General features: G+C 41.7%; 1 protein-coding gene across 1 annotated transcript in view; it reads left to right on the top strand.

Annotated features, from left to right (window-relative positions):
* The window catches only part of KIF13B (kinesin family member 13B), a gene marked incomplete in the record, with an annotated part of 3953176 nt that overhangs the window by 3705030 nt on the left and 228408 nt on the right, over positions 1–19738 (top strand). The window contains 1 exon segment of the mRNA XM_044062707.1: positions 6498–6631. Coding sequence (XP_043918642.1) covers positions 6498–6631 — 134 coding nt within the window.

Consider the following 19738-nt stretch of genomic DNA (forward strand, 5'->3'; position numbering starts at 1 on the left):
TAATGTGATGAATAAATACAGTTGTTATAACGTATCTGTGCAGCTGAGGCCTGATCTGCTATTTGTAACTTTGTCTTGTGTGAATGTTGCATCTGAGACTCAGCCTGGATTTGATGGGAGTGTCCTTAATAAATTATTATCGTAACCTCTTTCTGCCTGTCATTTCTGTAACCATCAAAGAGTACTTGGCATTACACTGAAGACTGTTTTGATTAGCAGTTCATTTAAGGTGTATTCATTGTGTAGGCATCTAACACATCTCCAGATATTCCTGGACTGAAATCAGAGGGGTCAGATTTTTTCCACCATCTCCTATGAATTTTAGATGTCCTTTTCTTTCTTTGTGTATGTCACCATGTGCTTCAAACAGTTGAGATGAAGTTTTCCTCATTATTGTTGCCCACTTTTCTTTGGAAATGTGAGGATCTTGTTCTTCCATTTTGAGAGCATTCTTTCATTGAGAATGTTCACCGTGTTTCACTGTTGCAGTCATTACACTTGGGTTATCCTGCTGGCAGGCTACCTGCAGTCGGCCTGAATTTCAAAGTCCTGGTCCGGCGTCGGTTGCTATCGCCTCTTCCCTGACGTCAGTGCACCAGGGGTATATAAGATGCAGCCGACGCCATTTTCTTCAGTCTTTCTTGCCGTGCGGTGCCCGAAGCAAAAGCAGTTCGCAAGTGCCGGTCGGCCAACTCCTGAGATTTTCGAAATTGAATTTCAGATCCGAAGTCTTCAATAAAGCTAAGTACCTCGTTGGGGAAACTTTTTCTTGCTCCAGATGTCAGTAAAAGTTAACAATTGTATTTCTTGTGGGAAGCAAATAACTCATAAGGATTTTCATTCTTACTGTATTCCTTGCCTAGGCCCTGACCACGACATTGCTAGTTGTCAGTTTGTGCTAGATTCAGCCAACGCACTATTAACCATCGGTTCGATTTTGCTTTACATTACTTTGGCCGAAGGTTCAACTATATAATGCCATCGGAACAACCGACGACCGGAGTCCATAAAAAGCTCAAGGACAAAGAAAAAGACGGGCATCCGAGATCTAAAACCAACGACGAATCCTCTTCTAGGCCAGTCACCGGTTTTCAGTGAGGCGCTTTCGCAGCCCCTGACACCCGCTACCTCAGAGCCACAGGCCGACTCCCACGTGGAGACAGCTAGGCCTCTGGAAACTCAAGGTATTGGGCCTACGGAAACAATTCCCTCAGATGGGTCCAGAGCCGCTGAGCAGGCATCGGCTTCTGAAGGTGTTTTCAGACCTACACAGCTTACTTTTAAGACCACTTCAGCAGCCAAGGCAAAGTCAAAAATACCTTTAAAGACAAAGAAACAAGTACAGCATTCTCCTGGACAGTCATCCATGCCAAAGAAACAGATGCTCAAAATGGCCGAGGACCTAATTACTTTGATCAGGGTTTCCCATCCCCCTCCTGATAAAAGGCCTAGGCAAGACACTGATTATGACTCCTCTGACCAGGTTTCTATTTCTTCTGATTCCTCTTCAGAACAGGGATATTCTCTTCCTCCCTATGAGGACTCTGATGCTGAAGAATATATCCCTTCAGCCTCTCCTCCTGAGGACTACTCTTTTGGGGAAACCCTGCATACCATGAGGGAACATTTCCATTGGGAGAGCCAGGATTATTCAGAATCCAAGAAAAGGCTCAGAGATTTTCTTTTATTGCCTCAGCACAGGCCTCTTGCTATCCCCCCTGTGCTAGATATTGTTGATGTTTTTTTCTGAATCCAGTTTGACTTCTGACTCTTTACCTCCTGCACTAGTTAAGCCAGATAGGTACTACAGGGTTCCAGATTCTCATAAATGTCTTTATAAAAACCCTGTTGCTGATCCAGAAACTATTTCTCAGGGTCCCAAAGGGGTCAAGGCTTCCACTGCAAAAAACCCTGTTCCCTCTGATAGGGATTCTAGAGCACTGGACAGATGAGGGAAGAACATTTACACCTCTGCTACTTTAGCTGTAAGGGCTTTAAACTGCCAGTTTCACATGCTTAAATATCAACAATACTTAATGTCTTTGCTAAAACAGAAAATGCTTACAAGCTCTGAATGTTCTGAGAACAAGGAAATGCAGGATTTATTGCATGCAGCTGAACAAGTGGGAAAGCATACTTTGCAATGTGGTTTTGATTCATTAGAGGCATCTTCCAGAGCCGCAGTTACAGGTTCTGTCATTCGAAGGCATGCGTGGTTAAAAGAACAGAGTTTACCTGATCATGTTAAAGCAAAATTATTGGATGCTCCATTACAGCATGATACTTTGTTTGGTGTTAAGGCAGAAGAGGTGTTGAAGAAAATGAAGGATAAAGCAAAATCAATGCAGGCAGTAAAGGATTTCTTACAGGTTCAGCCACTTAGATTTCGCAGGAACTGGCCTACTAAAAATTGGTCCTTTCCAGTGTCAGACAGGCCACAAAGAGGCAGATACAGACGCCCAAGAGGCAGATCTCAGCCCCAAGGCTCATACAGACCTAAACAATGGGGTGCTTCAGCCCCCAAAGGCGGAGAAGACAAATCACAACCTTATAGGAAACAGTCCCAATGACTTTCCTCTACAAATACCAAGCACTTACCTCTTGGCAGCACCCTTGGAGGGAAAACTTGCACTTTTCTCACAAAACTGGCACATGATCACCCAGGACAAATGGGTTCTGAATATTATTTCTCAGGGTTACAGGTTCCACTTCCACACCCTGCCAAGGTCAAAAGGTATGCCAGACCTGCCACACAGTCAATGGGCAGAGGCACAAAAACAAATTTCTGCTCTCATGGATATGAGGGCTATTCAAAACGTACCACAGCAAGAGCAGGGGCAAGGATTTTACTCAAGACAATTCCTGGTACCCAGAAAGGACAAAGCCTGGAGACCAGTACTGGACCTGTCTATTCTAAATACTTTCCTGGACGTTCCAAAATTCAAAATGTTGACACTGCAGCAACTTCTACCCATGCTGGGCAAGAAGGCTTGGCTAGTTACTTTGGACCTCAAAGAGGCATACCTGCATGTCCCAATCAGACAATCTTGCAGAAGATACCTCAGATTCATAGCTGGCTCAATGCATTACTAATTCCCTGCACTGCCCTTTGGCTTATCTACTGCGCCCAGGGTCTTCACAAAATGCCTGGCACCAGTAATTGCATTTTGCAGACAAAAAGGAATTCAAATGTATCCCTACTTGGACGACTGCCTTATTCAAGCAGAGAGCAAGGACATTCTACTAAAGCATCTGGCGTTTGTAAAAAGATTACTAATTTGCCTAGGGTACACAGTAAACGAAAAGAAATAAAAACTAGTGCCCTCTCAAGAGATGATATTCATGTGTGCAAGCTTAAATACAACTGCCCAGATGGCTTATCTCACGCCAGACAAGCAAAGGCAACTGACTCATTACTTTCAAATGATGGCAACAAAGACCCATTTACCTAAAAGAAGAATTCTGCAGGCTTTGGGCATCATGGCATCCTGCGTCCTGCTAATTCCATATGCAAGACTGCATATGAGGAAGCTACAATGGTATCTAAAAAGTGTTTGGACTCAACATTGCCACAGCCTGGAAACAATAATAACTCTTATCCCCTGCCTGCAACAGGTGTTTCAATGGTGGGCACTAGCCTGTCACCACAACAAGGGACAGCCTTTCACTTTACCTACAGCCAGGCAGACACTAACAACAGATGCATTGGATTATGCCTGGGGGGGCACACATGGCAGGAAAATGTATTCAGGGCACGTGGCCCGCGGACCAAATGCATCTTCATATCAATCAAAAAGAGATGCTAGCTGTACAGAATGCCCTGACAGCCTTCAAGGATCTACTACATCCAGGACAACTATTGCTAAAGACGGACAATACTACAGTTATGTGGTACATAAACAAGCAAGGGGGCACGCATTCATACCCCCTCTGCAGGCCATGACTTTGTGGAACACAGCACTGACCTGTCAAGTACATCTGCAGGCACAATTCCTGCCAGGAAAGAAAAATACTCTGGCAGACGAACTATGCAGAAACCTCATGGACCCTCACGAGTGGAAACTAGATCCACAGGTCTTCAGCATGATAACAAGGAAATGGGGATGCCCAGACATAGATCTTTTTGCCTCCCCTCACAACTGCCAGATACAGAGATTCTGCTCAAGGACTTATCACTCACAAGCATGGAAAGTGGATGCTCTATCATTCAGCTGGAAAACCCTAACAGTTTATGCCTTTCCACAACTGCCTCTCCTCCCCAAGGTACTCCTAAAAGTCAGACAAGAGAAGCCAAAAATGATTCTGATTGCCCCAGACTGGCCACGCCAGCACTGGTACCCAATCCTAAAGAGCTTGTCTCAAGGCCCAGCCTGGACTTTACCTCAAATTCCTCATCTTCTGACTCAACAAAACAATCGGATCCTGCACAGCCAACTCAGAACCTTAAATCTGGCTGCATGGCAAATAATATAGCCACTCAGAACACACCTAATATAGCCACTCAGAACACACCTCTCCCTAAAACTGTTATGCATGTCATTTTGGAAGCCAGGAGGCCCAGCACCACAAAATCTTATGCAGAAAAATGGAAGATATTATGTGCTTGGAACCAGGCACAAGGACTTGAACCACTTGTTCCAAATATTCCTCAGATTTTACAATACCTAATTGAGATGCTGGACAAAGGCCTATCCTTCTCATCAATTAAAATCCATGCCTCTGCCATTTCAGCTCATTACAGTACGGAACCTCCTATTTTCTCACATCCACTGCTAAGACAGTACCTCAGAGGGGCAAAAAACATAAGACCCCCAAGGAGAGCACCGATACCTACATGGGACCTCAATTATGTCTTGGAAAAGCTCACACTGCCTCCTTTTGAGCCAGCCAATACAGCTGATATAAAATTCTTATCATGGAAAACTGCTCTGCTCCTAGCAATAACTTCAGCAAGAAGAGTCTCAGAGTTACAGGCATTAATGGCAGTGGAACCTTTTATCATTTTTCATCTGGACAAGGTTTCTCTTAAGGACAAACCCAACATTTATGCCAAAGGTAGTATCCAGTGTGGCTCTTAACCAAACCATTCATTTGCCAACATTTTATCCAAATTCCCAGAATAAAGGGGAGAGACTTCTGCACTCTTTGGACATACACAGGCAGCTACGCTTCTACTTAGACAAAACAAAAGCTTTCAGAAAAACTGCGCAACTGTTTGTAGCATATGCTGCAGGATCACAAGGAAAGGCTATTTCAAAGCAGACTATTTCAAAATGGATAGGACACTGCATTTGCTTCTGCTATGCACAGCATGGCAAATCAGTGTCAAAGAATATTAGGCCACATTCTACCAGGGCAGCAGCCACTTCAGCAGCCTTTCTCAGAGGAGTACCAACCAAGGACATTTTGGAGGCTGCAACTTGGAGTTCAGTGCACACTTTTACCAAGCATGATCACGTACCTCTTTACTCTAAATCCAGAGCAGGCTTTGCCACTGCAGTTCTGCAGGGCCTCATAGCCTCTCCGAATCCTATTTAGACCCAGCCGCCCTACCTCAGCTTTGGGATTCAACCCAAGTGTAATGACTGCAACAGTGAAACACGATGAACATAGTACAGTTGTGTACCTACCATAAATGTAGATGTTCGAGTGTATTCACTGTTGCAGTCCAGGTTACCCTCCCACCATCCCCCTTTCCTTTGCTGGGACTTATCTGTACTTCTATATTCTATACAACCTATGTGGTGTATTTGCTTGTAGATGAAGGTATTGTTTTATTTTGGTGTATGTTCTTATAAGCAATATGTATTGCCTACCTTCTTGGGGGCACCTGACATCTGGGGCAAGAAAAACTGAAGTAAATGGCGTTGGCTGCATCTTATATACCCCTGGCGCACTGACGTCAGGGAAGAGGCAACAGCAACCGCCGCCGGACCAGGACTTTGGACTTCAGGCCGACTGCGGGTAGCCTGCCAGCAGGATAACCCAAGTGTAATGACTGCAACAGTGAATACACTCGAACATCTACATTTATGGTAGGTACACAACTGTACTATGTGGAGACTTCAGGAAGAAAAGCAAAATCTGTCAGGGATATATTCAAAACTTCAAGCTTAGAAGCACCACTAGGTAGCCAGAAGGGGAGCATTGCACTGAAGAGCTCCTGCTTTCAGACTCTGAAGCTCTAACCTTTACTAGAAATGTTTTTATATATAGATATATATATATATATATATATATATATATATATATATATATAGTTTAATGTACTTCAAACAGTCTTGCAGGTGCAATTGCTTTGTTGTATTTAAGAGGACTAGAACAGAATTTCAGAAAACTGAGCCATATTATGCAAGATTTGTCCTTGTACATGCTTATAATGTATAACAATATGTAGGATCAGTAATAAATGTTTTTTTCTAACTTATGAATCACTTGGACATTTACATAATTTTTCTTACTATGTTGTTGCTATGTTAATATGTATATTTTGACAGGCATCTCAGGATTAGCATCTGCCTACTTGACTCCAGTAAAAAACCTTGTGCCTCAAATGCCAAAGCTGCTAAAGTCTCTCTTTCCTTTGCGGGATGAAAAAAAGGACAAGGCATTGTCTCCAGTTCTGCTTCAGGTAAGAGTATACGGAAAAGTAGTTTAATACATTTTCCTAAGTGTTGGCTTTTACTTTTCTGTGAAACAAGTCTGTCTTAGTCCACTACAATGTAAAGTGGCTCTTTTTTTTCTGAGAGAAAAATGGCATTAAGTCACTATATGCAGTGACTTTTTTAGCAGAAGAAAAACAGTCATTTGTCTTTTCCAAATACTGTCTTGAATGGATGAAAGTTTGGAACAGTAGGCTAAGAGAATTGGGTAGGAGGGAATTATGATGTGACATACTCAGGAGGTTAATAGTTGGTACAGCTTCTAGGCTTTGTAAGTTCCATTTATTCTTCTTGTCGCCATTTTTATCCTGCTTGCTGCTGTATAACTTGTCCTTCTCCACCTACCCCTTGGTTAAGTTGTCAGGCTGTCCTCTGCAAAGTTAAGTTGGGTCCTTGTTAAGCAAGTTGACAAAACATTTTTGAAAGTGAAATGATTTTTACTGATTGTTTTATTTACACTACTTCGCTACATTTTGGCAGACTCATTTTGGTGGAAAATGTGCTGTCTATGAGACAAAATAAGGCTAAAGGTTAGTTTCCTCACAATGTGCTTTCAAAATCAACAACAGGACTTCATTCCCATTTATCTTCTTCTAACAACATAGCCGAAGAGTATTTAAGCAATAACCGACGACGTGGTGTGGTATATTGAAGATTACCCATGGGTTGGCATGGTTTAATCATGAGGGGGAAGCCCGAGTGATTAAAGCCAACCATGGGTAAATCTTCAATATACCACAACCACGGGGTCGGTTATTGCTATTCTGCAATGACATTATTTAAGAAAAAAAATACTTTTCTTAATGTCTTTGCATAACGGCATATTACTGTTCTTCCGCCGGTGGTGGTATACTGCTTCCTTGTGTTGATGTACTGCGCATGTGTAAGGGACTTGCGTTCCCACACATACCCAGTACATCAATGCTTTGAAACGGAAGCGATGGAGAAAAGAAAGTCATCATTGCTCTGGTTTTTTTTTTGTTTGTTTTTTTTAGGGACATGGTAAGTTGAAGAATGTGAAATTCTGTACACAAAACATTTCTTATAAACATTTTAAAGTCCAGAATTACCTCTGAGAAGTCTTGTTTCTGTGTTGGAATAAAGGATAAATGTTCTCTTGAAACTAGCTTTTAAAAATGCAAATGGTGATTACGATAATAATGTATTTAAAAAAATAAGTATCTACATACCCAATTCATATCCCTTGATTACAGCTTTTGAAAAGCTCTGTTCAGATAATTTTTATGAATTGCATGCTTCTGATTCTTTCCACAGTAGACATAGAGGGAAATTTAATTTAACTAAATCTGAATACAGACTAGGAATAATTTACAGAATAATAATCTGTTGACTATTAGACCAGCTGGTATAAAGGTGGTTCTGTTGTGTTTGATACACAAAGATATAATAATTACATGATTAATATGCTTTCAGATAACTTTTTATTCTAAAATAACTTCCAAACAAATTGAATTTATGATTAAGAAAGTTAACAATGTTTTTAAAGTATTGTTTGATGATAGTTTGACTGATATACAGTTGTTTAGTTATTTGTCTGTTAAAGATGCTTTATTACCTGTCATTCAGGGTCTGCCTAAATTACACAAGGACCCAATACACCCTCCTTTACACCCTATTTTAGCAGGAAGGAACTGGTGTATGGAACCTGCTTCTATTTTTGTTGAAAAACAGTTGAGATCTGCTTTAAACACATGTCCACATATTTTAAGGGATATCCAGCATTTTTTAAGTGATTTATTTATGAACACCTTTGACAAACAAGGAAAACAGGGTAGTTTGTATTTAGTGACTTTAGATGTCACTTCTCTCTTTACGGTTATCCCGAATAATGAAGGGCTTGTGTATGTTAGAGAGATTTACTAACATTGGTATTAGAAAGGTTGAGTTAATATGTGCATTATTGGATTGTGTTTTGAACAACAATGTGTTTGTCTTTGGCAATGATTTCTATTGGCAGAAACATGGCGTAGCTATGGGCACATCTTTTGCCAATAGCTTCGTCAATGTAGCCTTGGGAATCTGGGAAGAACAGTTTGTTTTTAAGGGACCTTTCAGCAAGCATGTAATATTTTATCGTCGGTTTGTGGGCAATATTTTTCTTTTATGGGAAGGCCCCATTGAAGATTTATATAGGTTTATTTTTTACATCAATAATACCACTTCATTTCTGAATTTTTTTCATAAAACTTCAGTTGAGTTTGTAGAATTTTTGGATGTCAAAAGTATTTTATGACACTAATGGTTATATTACAACTGAATTATATAGAAAGCCCTGTCATTGTAACCATTTTCTTTATAAGGAGAGTATGCATCCATCGCATATGATTAGAAGTGTGGTTAGAAGCCAAGTGTATAGAGCCTCAAGGCTGAATGTTAAGGATTCAGAATTTGTTAGACAAACTGATTCCTTGAAGGAAACCTTTGTTATCAGGGGCTATAAGCACAGAGATGTGCAAGAGAGTATTGAAATAGTCTCTGATTTAAGAACTAGTAAGGCTAGGCCCTATTTTGGTGAGAAAAGCACTGATAATTTGCAGGTTCAGAAAAATGATAAATTAAAATGTGCTTGTTTTATTCGAGTGATATTAAGCAATATAAATAAATTATTGAGAAACACTGGGGGTATCCTGACTACAGATGGTGATGATAGAGCTATAGTAAATACTAGACCAGGTTTTGTATATAAAAATATGAAGTCCCTAAAGAGACGTCTGTTACCCTAGGAGTGTACCTACACATTTGAGCCAAGGATGCACTGCTGCATGTGGACATTGTCAAGCTTGTAAATACATTGACAATACAGAAAAATTTAATCATGCTGATCAGAACAAAGTGTACAGTTTTAATGTTTCTGCGACATGCAGAAAGTGCCCATGTGGTTTATTTGGCTTACTGCTTAGTTTGTACGAAATTTTATATTGGTAAGACCGATAGATTGCTTAGAAACAGGATTAAAGAACACTACTACCATATAGGTAAAGGTGATACAGTTAGTGTTTTATCTAAACACACTGTAGACACAGATACATCCCATATCTTTAAGTTTATGGTAATAGGACGTATATATGAGAATGTCAGGAAAGGTGACACCAGGAATCAAACCGAGCAGTTAGAAGCCAAGTGGATAGTTAGATTACATGGAGATTATGGTCATGGCCTGAATGACAGAGTACCTCTGAGACCTAAACGTAAAGCCAGACCTCCAAGTAGAAAATAGTGTGGCATTTGTCTTGAACCATCATTATATAAATAGTGTTTTTCACATTTTATATATATATATATATATATATATATATATATAAAATATATATATATATATATATATATATATATAAAGATATATGTATATATATATATATATATATATATATATATATATATATATATATGTATATATATATATATATATATATATATATATATATGTATATATATATATATATATATATATATATTCTTTATTTATGTATATATATATATATATATATGTGTGTGTGTGTGTGTGTGTGTGTACTTTTTATTTGTGATGTATATGCTTTTGTTCATATATATGCATGTATTTATGTTGCATAGAGTAACTTAAGATGTTTTACATTTGCAGAAGGTCATGTATTTGTGTGTGCATATTGCTCAATGAGTGTATTTTAAGGCATAGGTCTTTAAGAAAGTTAATCAATTAATCGTGATTTTTCAATTAGTGTATTTAATGGACTGAATTTTCAATTGTCTCATGCATCTGATGAAGTAGCTTTGCCATGAAAGCGCTTATGCTTTTATACTTTGTACAATAAAAACGGATTTAGTTTGGAGTTCTTTGGCTGTCCTTGGATCCAGTTTTACATTTTTTGTGTTCTGCAATTTCCTTGGTGGACCCAAGTTCTGGTACTGGTTGGTAGCTATTGTGTTTTATTTTTTTAGTATGTTGTCTATACTGTGTGTACCGTACTGAGGGTAAGGGTTGATTGCCAAATTAAATTATACTACACTTTTTTTTCATTTAATTTCAGACATTTGGTGCACCAGGTATGAACTATGGTAAGTTTTTTAAAAGGTGCAGATATCGAAGAGAAACTTGACAATGACACCCAATTTGCAGTCATCTGCAAACTTAGTTAAGCAGACATCCTTTTTCTCGGCTTTGAGTTCAGGGAAGTAATTGCCTAAAAGGAGGGATCCCATTTCAGAGCCTCAGGAGACTCTGTTATCTTCATACTTTCCGATGACACACCTGCCACATGAATTTTATAGATTCTGTCTTTTAGCCAGTTTGCTATCCATCATCCCAAATAGAAACTCCGTTTAAAACCTTTAGCTTGCTTACAGTGCCCACATGGGATATGGTGTCGACAGATTTGGCAAGATATGCTTTATTAACGGCATGACCCTGTCTTCAGCCTGTGTTACTCTCTCCAAGAAGTTGACTACGTTTGAAAAGCTTCCTCTGCATTTGATGAAGCCAAACTATTGAGAGTCTAACCTAAAGAGATTTTTTTGATTTAAGTGATAAGATCAAGCTTGTAAGGTTGATGGGTCTATAGTTACTAGGAGCTGTGGTGGTACCATCTGCATGAGGAAGCAGCACATACTCTGGGAACAAATCCTGCATCTAATCTTAAGTTAAACAATTTGAGGAGATGTTTGGAGAAGGCATGTTATGCACTATTTGTTTAATACCCAGGAATGTCAAGTCCTGTGGATGAAGTATTTTTGATCTTTGCTAGCACCTTGAGAACAAGTTCCTTGGTGACTATGGAGGGGTGAAAGAGGTTCTGGCATGTGTGTAGTCTAATAAATAAATACTATGTATAGCTGTTTCAGTGATTGAGGTTTGCATTGAATTTGTCTGCTAGTGTATAGGTGAGGTCTGTTGGGTTGAGGGAAGGTGGTCGCATTTAAGAGAAGTTCTGACCATAATTGGTTATTATTCCTTTGTTTCGTAACATGATTCTCTGGCGATACTTCAGGTGCAATTAACTGTTGGTAGGACATCTGTTCAAGTCATTGCCAGCTACAGGACCCCCTCCATGAATCAGGACACCCACTCTGCCTATTTGGATCTACTTGAGTCTATCAAGATGCATCCGAACACCCTGGTTTTAGGCAATTTTAACTACCCATCCATTGACTGGGTAAATTGCTCCTGCTCTAACTCAGTTGCCCAAAGGTTCTTCAAATTTGTTAACTCCAGTTCACGGGACCAGCTAGTTGACACCCCCATAAGGGGTGCCAACATCCTAGATCTGGTGCTTACCAGTATGGGAGACCACTGTAGCACCCCCACTGTGAGGTCTTCCCTAGTGAGATCTGACCACATATCAGTCTCATTCGAAGTAATTGTCACACACACACACCCCCCACCACCACCACCACCAGCAACTAAACTAAAAAAACTTCTCCAAAGCGGATTATAACCTCTTACAGGATGGTATAAATAGCTTTATTGCACCTCCCACCTCAGATGGAACTGGAAACTACGCAGAGTTCTACACCAGTGCTTTATACAAACTCCCTTATAACTACATTGACTCAGCTGTACCTGATAGGACCAAACTAATCTCCTCAAAGAAGAGCAAACCTGCCTGGTGGACAAACTGCCATTAAAAGGCTTTACAATAAGAGGAAGAAATTGCTGTCTGAGTAACAGGGAACGAGCCCTCAGATGAAACAAGCAAATAAGACTTCTTGTGAAGTCCTCCAAAGTAAACTATGAATGCAAATTAGATTCCTCAATTAAGGACAACGACAAGACGTTTTTTAGTTACATCCGTAACCTAAAAGGAGTGGCCCAGATTTGTGCCAAACTGGTAGTTAGTGATACCACATATCCTGAGCCTGTGGACATAGCTAACCTGTTAGCTGACAGGTTCTGTGAAAACGTCACCCCCTGACCCTGCCACAAGTACCCCAAGACATCCCTACCACCTGTCTTCTACCTTGTATCTCTAAAAAGCAGGTCATGAATGCCCTCTTTAAGGCCAACAATACAGCATCTATGGGTCCTGATAACATCCCAGGTTGCGTCCTATATGGGCTCAAACAAGAGTAAAAACCACCACTGGGTACTCTTTTTAATCATAGTCTGAGCTCTGGTTTCATCCCTTCTGAATGGAAAATGGCCACAGTTATTCCCTTGCACAAAGGTGGTGCTTCCACTGACCCTGGGAACTATAGACCTATTAGCCTGTCTAGCCCTATCTGCAAGGCCATGGAGTAAATCCATCATGGACCTTAACAAAGATGTAGGTAATCTCCAAACACTTGACCCTACTCAGTTTGGATTTGTGTAAGGAAGATCATGCCTGCTAAACCAGGTGGACTTCTTTGAGACAGTCACCAAGGCTGCGAATTAGGGGAAATGTGTGCATACAGCCTACCTAGACTTAGCCAAGGCTTTTGACACCATCTCCCACTCAGGCATCATTGACAACCTCACCCAGCTAGGTATCAACCCTTGTATCATTAGATGGGTAGCTAATTGGCTCACTAATAGAACCTATATAGTCAAAATATGGGAATCCACCTCCAACAGCAGTCCTGTAGCCAGTGGTGTTCACAGGCATCAGTCCTGGGACCTGTACTGTTTAGAATCTATTTCAAACGAAGTACAAGCTAAAACTAAAGGTCTGCGGCTGACAAAGTTTGCTGACTACAAACTGGGAGCAGTCATAGAATCTCCAAACGATATCACTATCCTACAAGAGGGTCTTACACAAACAAATGATTGGTGTCAAAGTCATAACCTTAAACTCAATGCAAAAATAAATTTATTATCATCCCATTCAGCAAGTGTTTTTTCCTGATAACGACCACATCAAAAACGGCACCCTAAGTACACACTTAGTGGTGAGAGACCTGGGTACACAGGTTGATAGCAACCTTACCTTTGATCACCATGTCTCCACAGTGATAAGAAGGGCATTCTATATTGCTCATCTCATAAGCAAGGGCATTGCATCCACAAAAAAGGAAGTTATAACCTCTCTGTACTCTTCCTTCATCAGCCAAATAATTGAGTACAATGCCCCTTTTGGTATGTACCTTTCCAAGCACATGCAGCAATTGGATAGACCACAAAGGTTCCTCACAAGGAAAATTCAAGGTCCTCAGCATCTGTCCTATGCGGATCTTCTGAAATCGCTGTCACTTTATTCTGTTTCATACAGACTACTAAGACGCGATCTATGCCTTGCATATAAGGCAATCTATGACCCTGCTTTATTGGAAATGCTGCATATCCGCAAGTCAAATGGTACACGAGTTACTCGCTCTAAAGTCCTTAACCCTGGTATGTGACATTAATAGAACCTGATGGAGAGATAGATTTGTCTCCCAGAGGTTACCACACCTTTAGAATGGACTCCCACTTCATGTTATACAGAGCACCTCATTGACCTTCTTTAAAAGCAATCTGGATGATTGGATGAGTAACCGTAAATTCATGCCAGGGTTCCATCTGTGTCTCTCACTGGGCTGACAGGGTTCAGTGCAAACTGCCCAAGTGAGAACTGCTCTCCATGGGAAAACACAGCATCCTTGACAAGCCTTATCTGCAAAGCCAATAAATAAAGACATTTTGGATCCATGATGAGGAAAGGCAGTACCACAGGGCAGAAACGGATAACTGGTGCCAGAGCCATGGCCTTACCCTAGCTACAAAATAGGTGGCAATCCACTGAGTACAGAGAAGTTATCAGGGACCTGGGGACCCAGGTTGATAGTAGTCTGTCATTCAACACCCATGTAGCTAAAGTAGTTAGGAAGACCTTCTACATTGCCCACCTATCAGGAAAGGATTTCTCATCTAGATCAAGGGAGTCATAGTCTCCTATACTCATCACTCATCAGACCAATGATTGAGTACAATGCCCCATATAAAGGGTCTCAAACATCTGTCCTATGATGTCAAACCCAGATTTGATGAATATGCTTCACCTCAAAAATCTAGATCAGACTTAAACCATGGCTATTAATAGGGCGTGCTGGAGGATAGATTCATCACCCAAAGACTCCCTATGCTGTGGAATAAAATCAGAAATCTTGACCAATGGGATGGGAGCAGATATACCCCAGGGATTACCTCAGTGTCACTGCTCAACAGAGGCACAGCAAATAATGGGTAGTATGAACCTATGAACCTATGAACCTCTGTTGGACAGTGGCAATTTGTGCTGATCATTGAAATAAGGGTAGAAATTGGCTAGGCTTGTAAGGACGCTAGGGCCATTAGCCTATTAACTTCATATGAACTTAATGAAAGAAGAGCTTGCATTTATCCTTCACTTCAGACGACGAGTTGTTTTACTAGTCCTAATGGTATTTTTCAGTTACTGTGTAATATTTTATGTCCTGACTGAAATCACTGTTGCAGTGTTCTTGACATATGGGGTTGTCAGCGTTGATGTCCATGCAGGGCACAAAAGCTTTACATTCCCAAAGTCATACATCCATCACATGACAGCTCGTAAGCACAGAGTTATATATACACATGTAAAAGTGTACCCCAGACTATCTGGCCACCAGCCCAAACTCAAGTCATGCATCTGTCAGACTGATTGCCATTTGGTCATTGGTACCATAGCATCACTTCATTTACTGAGATAAGTGTCCCATTGAGGAACCTTCCTTGCTTTTTTTGCTTACAGTTTCTTTGTTATCAAATTTGTTAGACGTCCGCTAGGAGGGGTAAATGCAAGTGCGGTAGGGAGATTACATTCAAGGACTTGTACACTAAGTGCTTTTTCTGTTTAGGCCCAGAATGAGATCACAAGGACTGTTACATTTATCAGTCATTTGTTCCCAAAACCCTTAGGTCCTCTCTCAATGCCTTTCTAGAAACTGTGTGTTAAATGCTTGTCCTAGTCCAAGATGACAGACTCCATATCACCAGATGTCCCTCTACCGCCAGAGAAAATGTTTGAGGACCAGAATGTTTACGCAGTCAAATGTTTCAATTTAGATGTACTCGCTGGGGATGTTCTTCATCTCACATTGTTGCAGTCCTTACACTTGGGTAGTCCGCTGTCCTCGGTCGGCCCGAATATCAAAGTATAAGGCTGACGTCGGTCAAGGCGCATTTGACTGACATCAGGACGTCAGGGTACAAATGCGCATGACCGACGTCATATCCTCAGTCTTTTTTGCCGCATGGTCCGATGCAGAAGCAGTATTGCAAGTGGCGGTTGGCGTTCTGAAATTTGTCGTGTTCGGAGTTTCAGACCGAGTCAAAGTTGGCTAAGTACCCGTTGGGGAATATTTTAGTTTTTCTTGCCTCAGTGGTTTACCGGATGTCAGAAAAAGTGAATAATTGTATTTCTTGTGGGAAACAGATACCGCATAGAGACTATCATACTTTGTGTATTCCTTGTTTAGGGCCTGAGCACGGCGTTGTTGGTGTCGCTCTTGTGCTAGATTTAATAAGCGCACTATAAAGAGGAGATTAGATTGTGCCAGGTTAATCTTCGGGAAGCGGTGCAATTATAAAATGCCGTTGGATGCTCCGGCGCCGCCGCTTCTTCGAAGAAGCGCAAGGACAAAGCAGTGAAGCCTAGGCTAGAAGAACCGTCCATACGGACGCCGGTTCTTTAGAGGTGTCGGTGGAGCGGTGGTTCCACGGAGGTTGTTTTGGGTTCCCAGGGAGAGACCTTGTTATTGCAGGATGTGGCCTCTCAGGAGGCAGGTCAGGGTGAAGGGGCTTCTCAGGTTACTATACTCCCCTCCTGCCTAGGGTGGTTAGGCCCTCTCCTTCTGTTTCCAAGGCTTCTCCTAGAGGCAGGCCAGGTTTAGCTTCAGTTGGTGTCACCCCTAGTTCTTCTGGAACTGTGCCCAAGAAGCATATGCTTAAAATGGCAGAAGATTTGATTACTCTGATTAGGGTTCTTTGCCCCTCCTGATAAGAGACCTAGGGTGGAGCCTGAGCTAGGGAGTTTTGAGCAGGCTTGGATGTTTCAGAGTCTTGGCTGAAGACTTGCAGGAGTACTCTCCTTATTCTGATTCTGATGTGGATGATTCTACTCCTTCTGCTTCTCCTCCTGAGGATTTTTCTTTTCAGAAACTCTTCATTCCATGAGGGAGCATTTTAAGTGGGAAGGTCAGGACTTCTCTGATTCCAGGAAAAGGCTTAGGGAATTTTGTTTTACCCCAGCATAGGCCTTTGGCTATACCTCCTGTTTTGGATGTAGTGGAAGATGTTTTACAGAGGCTTCTCTTAATCCTGATTCTTTGCCTCCTGCTCCTGTTAAACCGCATAGGTATTACAGGGTGCCTGAAGTTCATAAGTATCTCTTAAGAGTCCTAGGGCAGACCCAGAAACTGTTAGCCAGGGGCCTAAAGGTGTTAAGGCTTCTGTTGTCAAGAATCCGGTTCCTGCAGATAAAGAAGCCAGGGCCTTGGATAGATGGGGAAAGAAAGTTTATACTTCTTCCACTCTAGCTATGAGGGCTTTGAATTGCCAGTTTCACATGTTAAAATACCAAAACTATCTCCTTTCACAGTTGAAGTCTAAGGTTGATGCTCTGGCGGAAGGTATTGATTGTAAAGAGTTACAAGATTTAGTACATGTTTCTGAACAGGTGGGTAAGCATTCTTTGCAATGTGGTTTTGATGCTGTACAGGCCTCGTCTAGGGTGGCTGCCACTGGGTCAGTTCTTCGCAGGCACGCCTGGCTGAGGGATCAAAATTTATCTGACCATGTTAAAACTAGGATTTTAGATGCTCCTTTACAATCTGATGTGTTGTTTGGTTCTCCTGTTGAGGCAGTGTTGAAGAAAATGGAAGACAAGGCTAAGTCTATGCAGACTGTTAAAGATTTTTTGCAGGTTCAGCCTCCAAAGTTTAGTAGAAATTGGCCTGCTAAAGGGTGGACGTATCCTTCTTATGATTCCCAGTCTAGGGGTAGATCTAGGCGTGGTAGGGGCAGAGCTCAGGGCTCTTTCAGGCCTAGAACAGGGAGTTCTCCTGCACAGTCTTCAGGTGAGGGCAGGGGTCAGTCCTTTCGTAAACAGACCCAATGACCTACCTTTTCAGCTGCCAGAGCCTTCTCGTCTGGCAGCACCTTTGGGAGGAAGGTTGGCACTTTTCAAAGAAAATTGGAGTTTAATTACCCAAGACAGATGGGTATTGGATATCATACACCAAGGTTACAGGTTTTATTTCCATACCTTGCCTCCTTTCAGAGGCATGCCAGACGTTCCTCCTCAACAAAGAATAGAGGCTCACAAGCAAATTTCTCTGTTACTTCAACTAGGGGCCATACAGCCGGTCCCTATGCCAGAAGTGGGCCTAGGATTTTATTCTCGCCTGTTCCTAGTACCAAAGAAGGGGAACACGTGGAGACCAATTTTGGATTTATCTATCCTCAACACTTACCTGGACATTCCCAAGTTCAAAATGTTGGCGTTACAACAGCTTTTACCTCTGCTGGGCAAAGATCACTGGATGGTAACTTTGGATCTCAAGGAGGCTTACCTTCATGTTCCTATCAGACTAAGTTGCAGGAAGTATCTGCGTTTTCGAGCTGGGACTTCTCACTATCAGTTCTCTGCATTGCCCTTTGGCTTATCTACTGCCCAGAGTGTTCACGAAAGTTCTGGCTCCAGTGATAGCTTTCTTCAGGCTAAAAGGAATACAGATCTATCCTTATTTGGACGACTGCCTGATTCTGGCTCAAGGAAGGGAAGAGCTTCTTCATCATTTGGAATATGTGATAGCAGTGCTAAGATGCCTGGGGTATTCTGTGAGCGAAATAAAGTCCAGTCTAGTACCCTCTCAGGACATATGCTTTCTGGGTGTAAGACTGAATACAGCATCCCAGATGGCCTTTTTAACCCCGGACAAACAAAAGAATCTTTCCCTTTACTTCCATCAACTATCTCATCAGTCCGGGCTGACTGCAAGGACAGTCCTTCAAGCCTTAGGGTTCATGGCATCTTGTATTCTGGTGCTTCCCAATGCCAAACTGCATATGAGGAAGCTGCAATGGTATCTCAAAATGTATGGACACAGCACTGCCAGGATCTGGACACTGTCATTCAAATAATACCTTGCATTCAAAAGGAATTTTGTGGTGGGCTCAGGAATGTCACCTAAACAAGGGACTCTCTGTGACCCGGCCAGAGGCGAGTCAGATTTTAACGACAGATGCCTCAGACAAAGCTTGGGAGCTCATCTGAATGGAAAGTGGATACAAGACAAGTGGCCTGCCAGACTACAACATCTACATATCAACCTGAAGGAGATGTTAGCAGTCCAGTTTGCATTAATAGCTTTCAAGGATTTACTTCTTCCAGGGCAGGTGTTGATTCTAACAGACAACACAACTGTCATGTGGTACATCAACAAGCAAGGGGAACACATTCTTATCCTCTATGCAGGCAAGCAATGATTTTGTGGGAGACTGCTCTCAGTTTACAGCTCAATCTTCAGGCAAGGTTTCTGCCAGGAGCACAGAACTCCTTAGCAGATGTGTTGAGCAGGCGAATTATGGATCCCCACAGTGGAAATTGGATCCTCATGTATTTCAGAAATTGACAGTGTCATGGGGAACTCCAGACATAGATCTGTTCGCTTCTCCACTAAACCATCAGCTGCCAAAGTTTTGCACAAAAGGTGAGCAGCAGGGCAGTTCAAGATTCTTACTTTCAAATTATCTCCCCTGTCTGAATTGAACAGACAGGGGGATGACAATGTGTCTTACATCAAAGCAAGGGGGAATTGTTCTTATCCTCTATGCAGGCAAGCAAAGCAATCTTTGCTTGCTGCGGATTTGCTGCTAACCCTCAGGCCAACTCTTCTGCTGCTAGAAGTTCAGAACTTAGACAGATGATGGGTGAAGGATCATCAGATCTGTGGATCAGGATGGAGACCAGTCATTTTGAATGCTCCTTTACAGTCTGATGTGTTTCTCCAGCAGCCCATGGGAATAGCTTTGTTGCAAAATGGAGGAAAAAGCCCCAAGCTACTGCTTTCCACCATAAAAGAGCTCACTTGGAAACTCGAATGTCTTTCAGTTGGAAAAACTGCCAGGTCTGGAAAGATCCTGCTCCTCCTTCTCTTCAAGT

The sequence above is a fragment of the Protopterus annectens genome, chromosome 2.part1, assembly GCF_019279795.1.
Source record: "Protopterus annectens isolate FY-2018-M chromosome 2.part1, PAN1.0, whole genome shotgun sequence".
Taxonomy (NCBI): Eukaryota; Metazoa; Chordata; order Ceratodontiformes; family Protopteridae; genus Protopterus; species Protopterus annectens.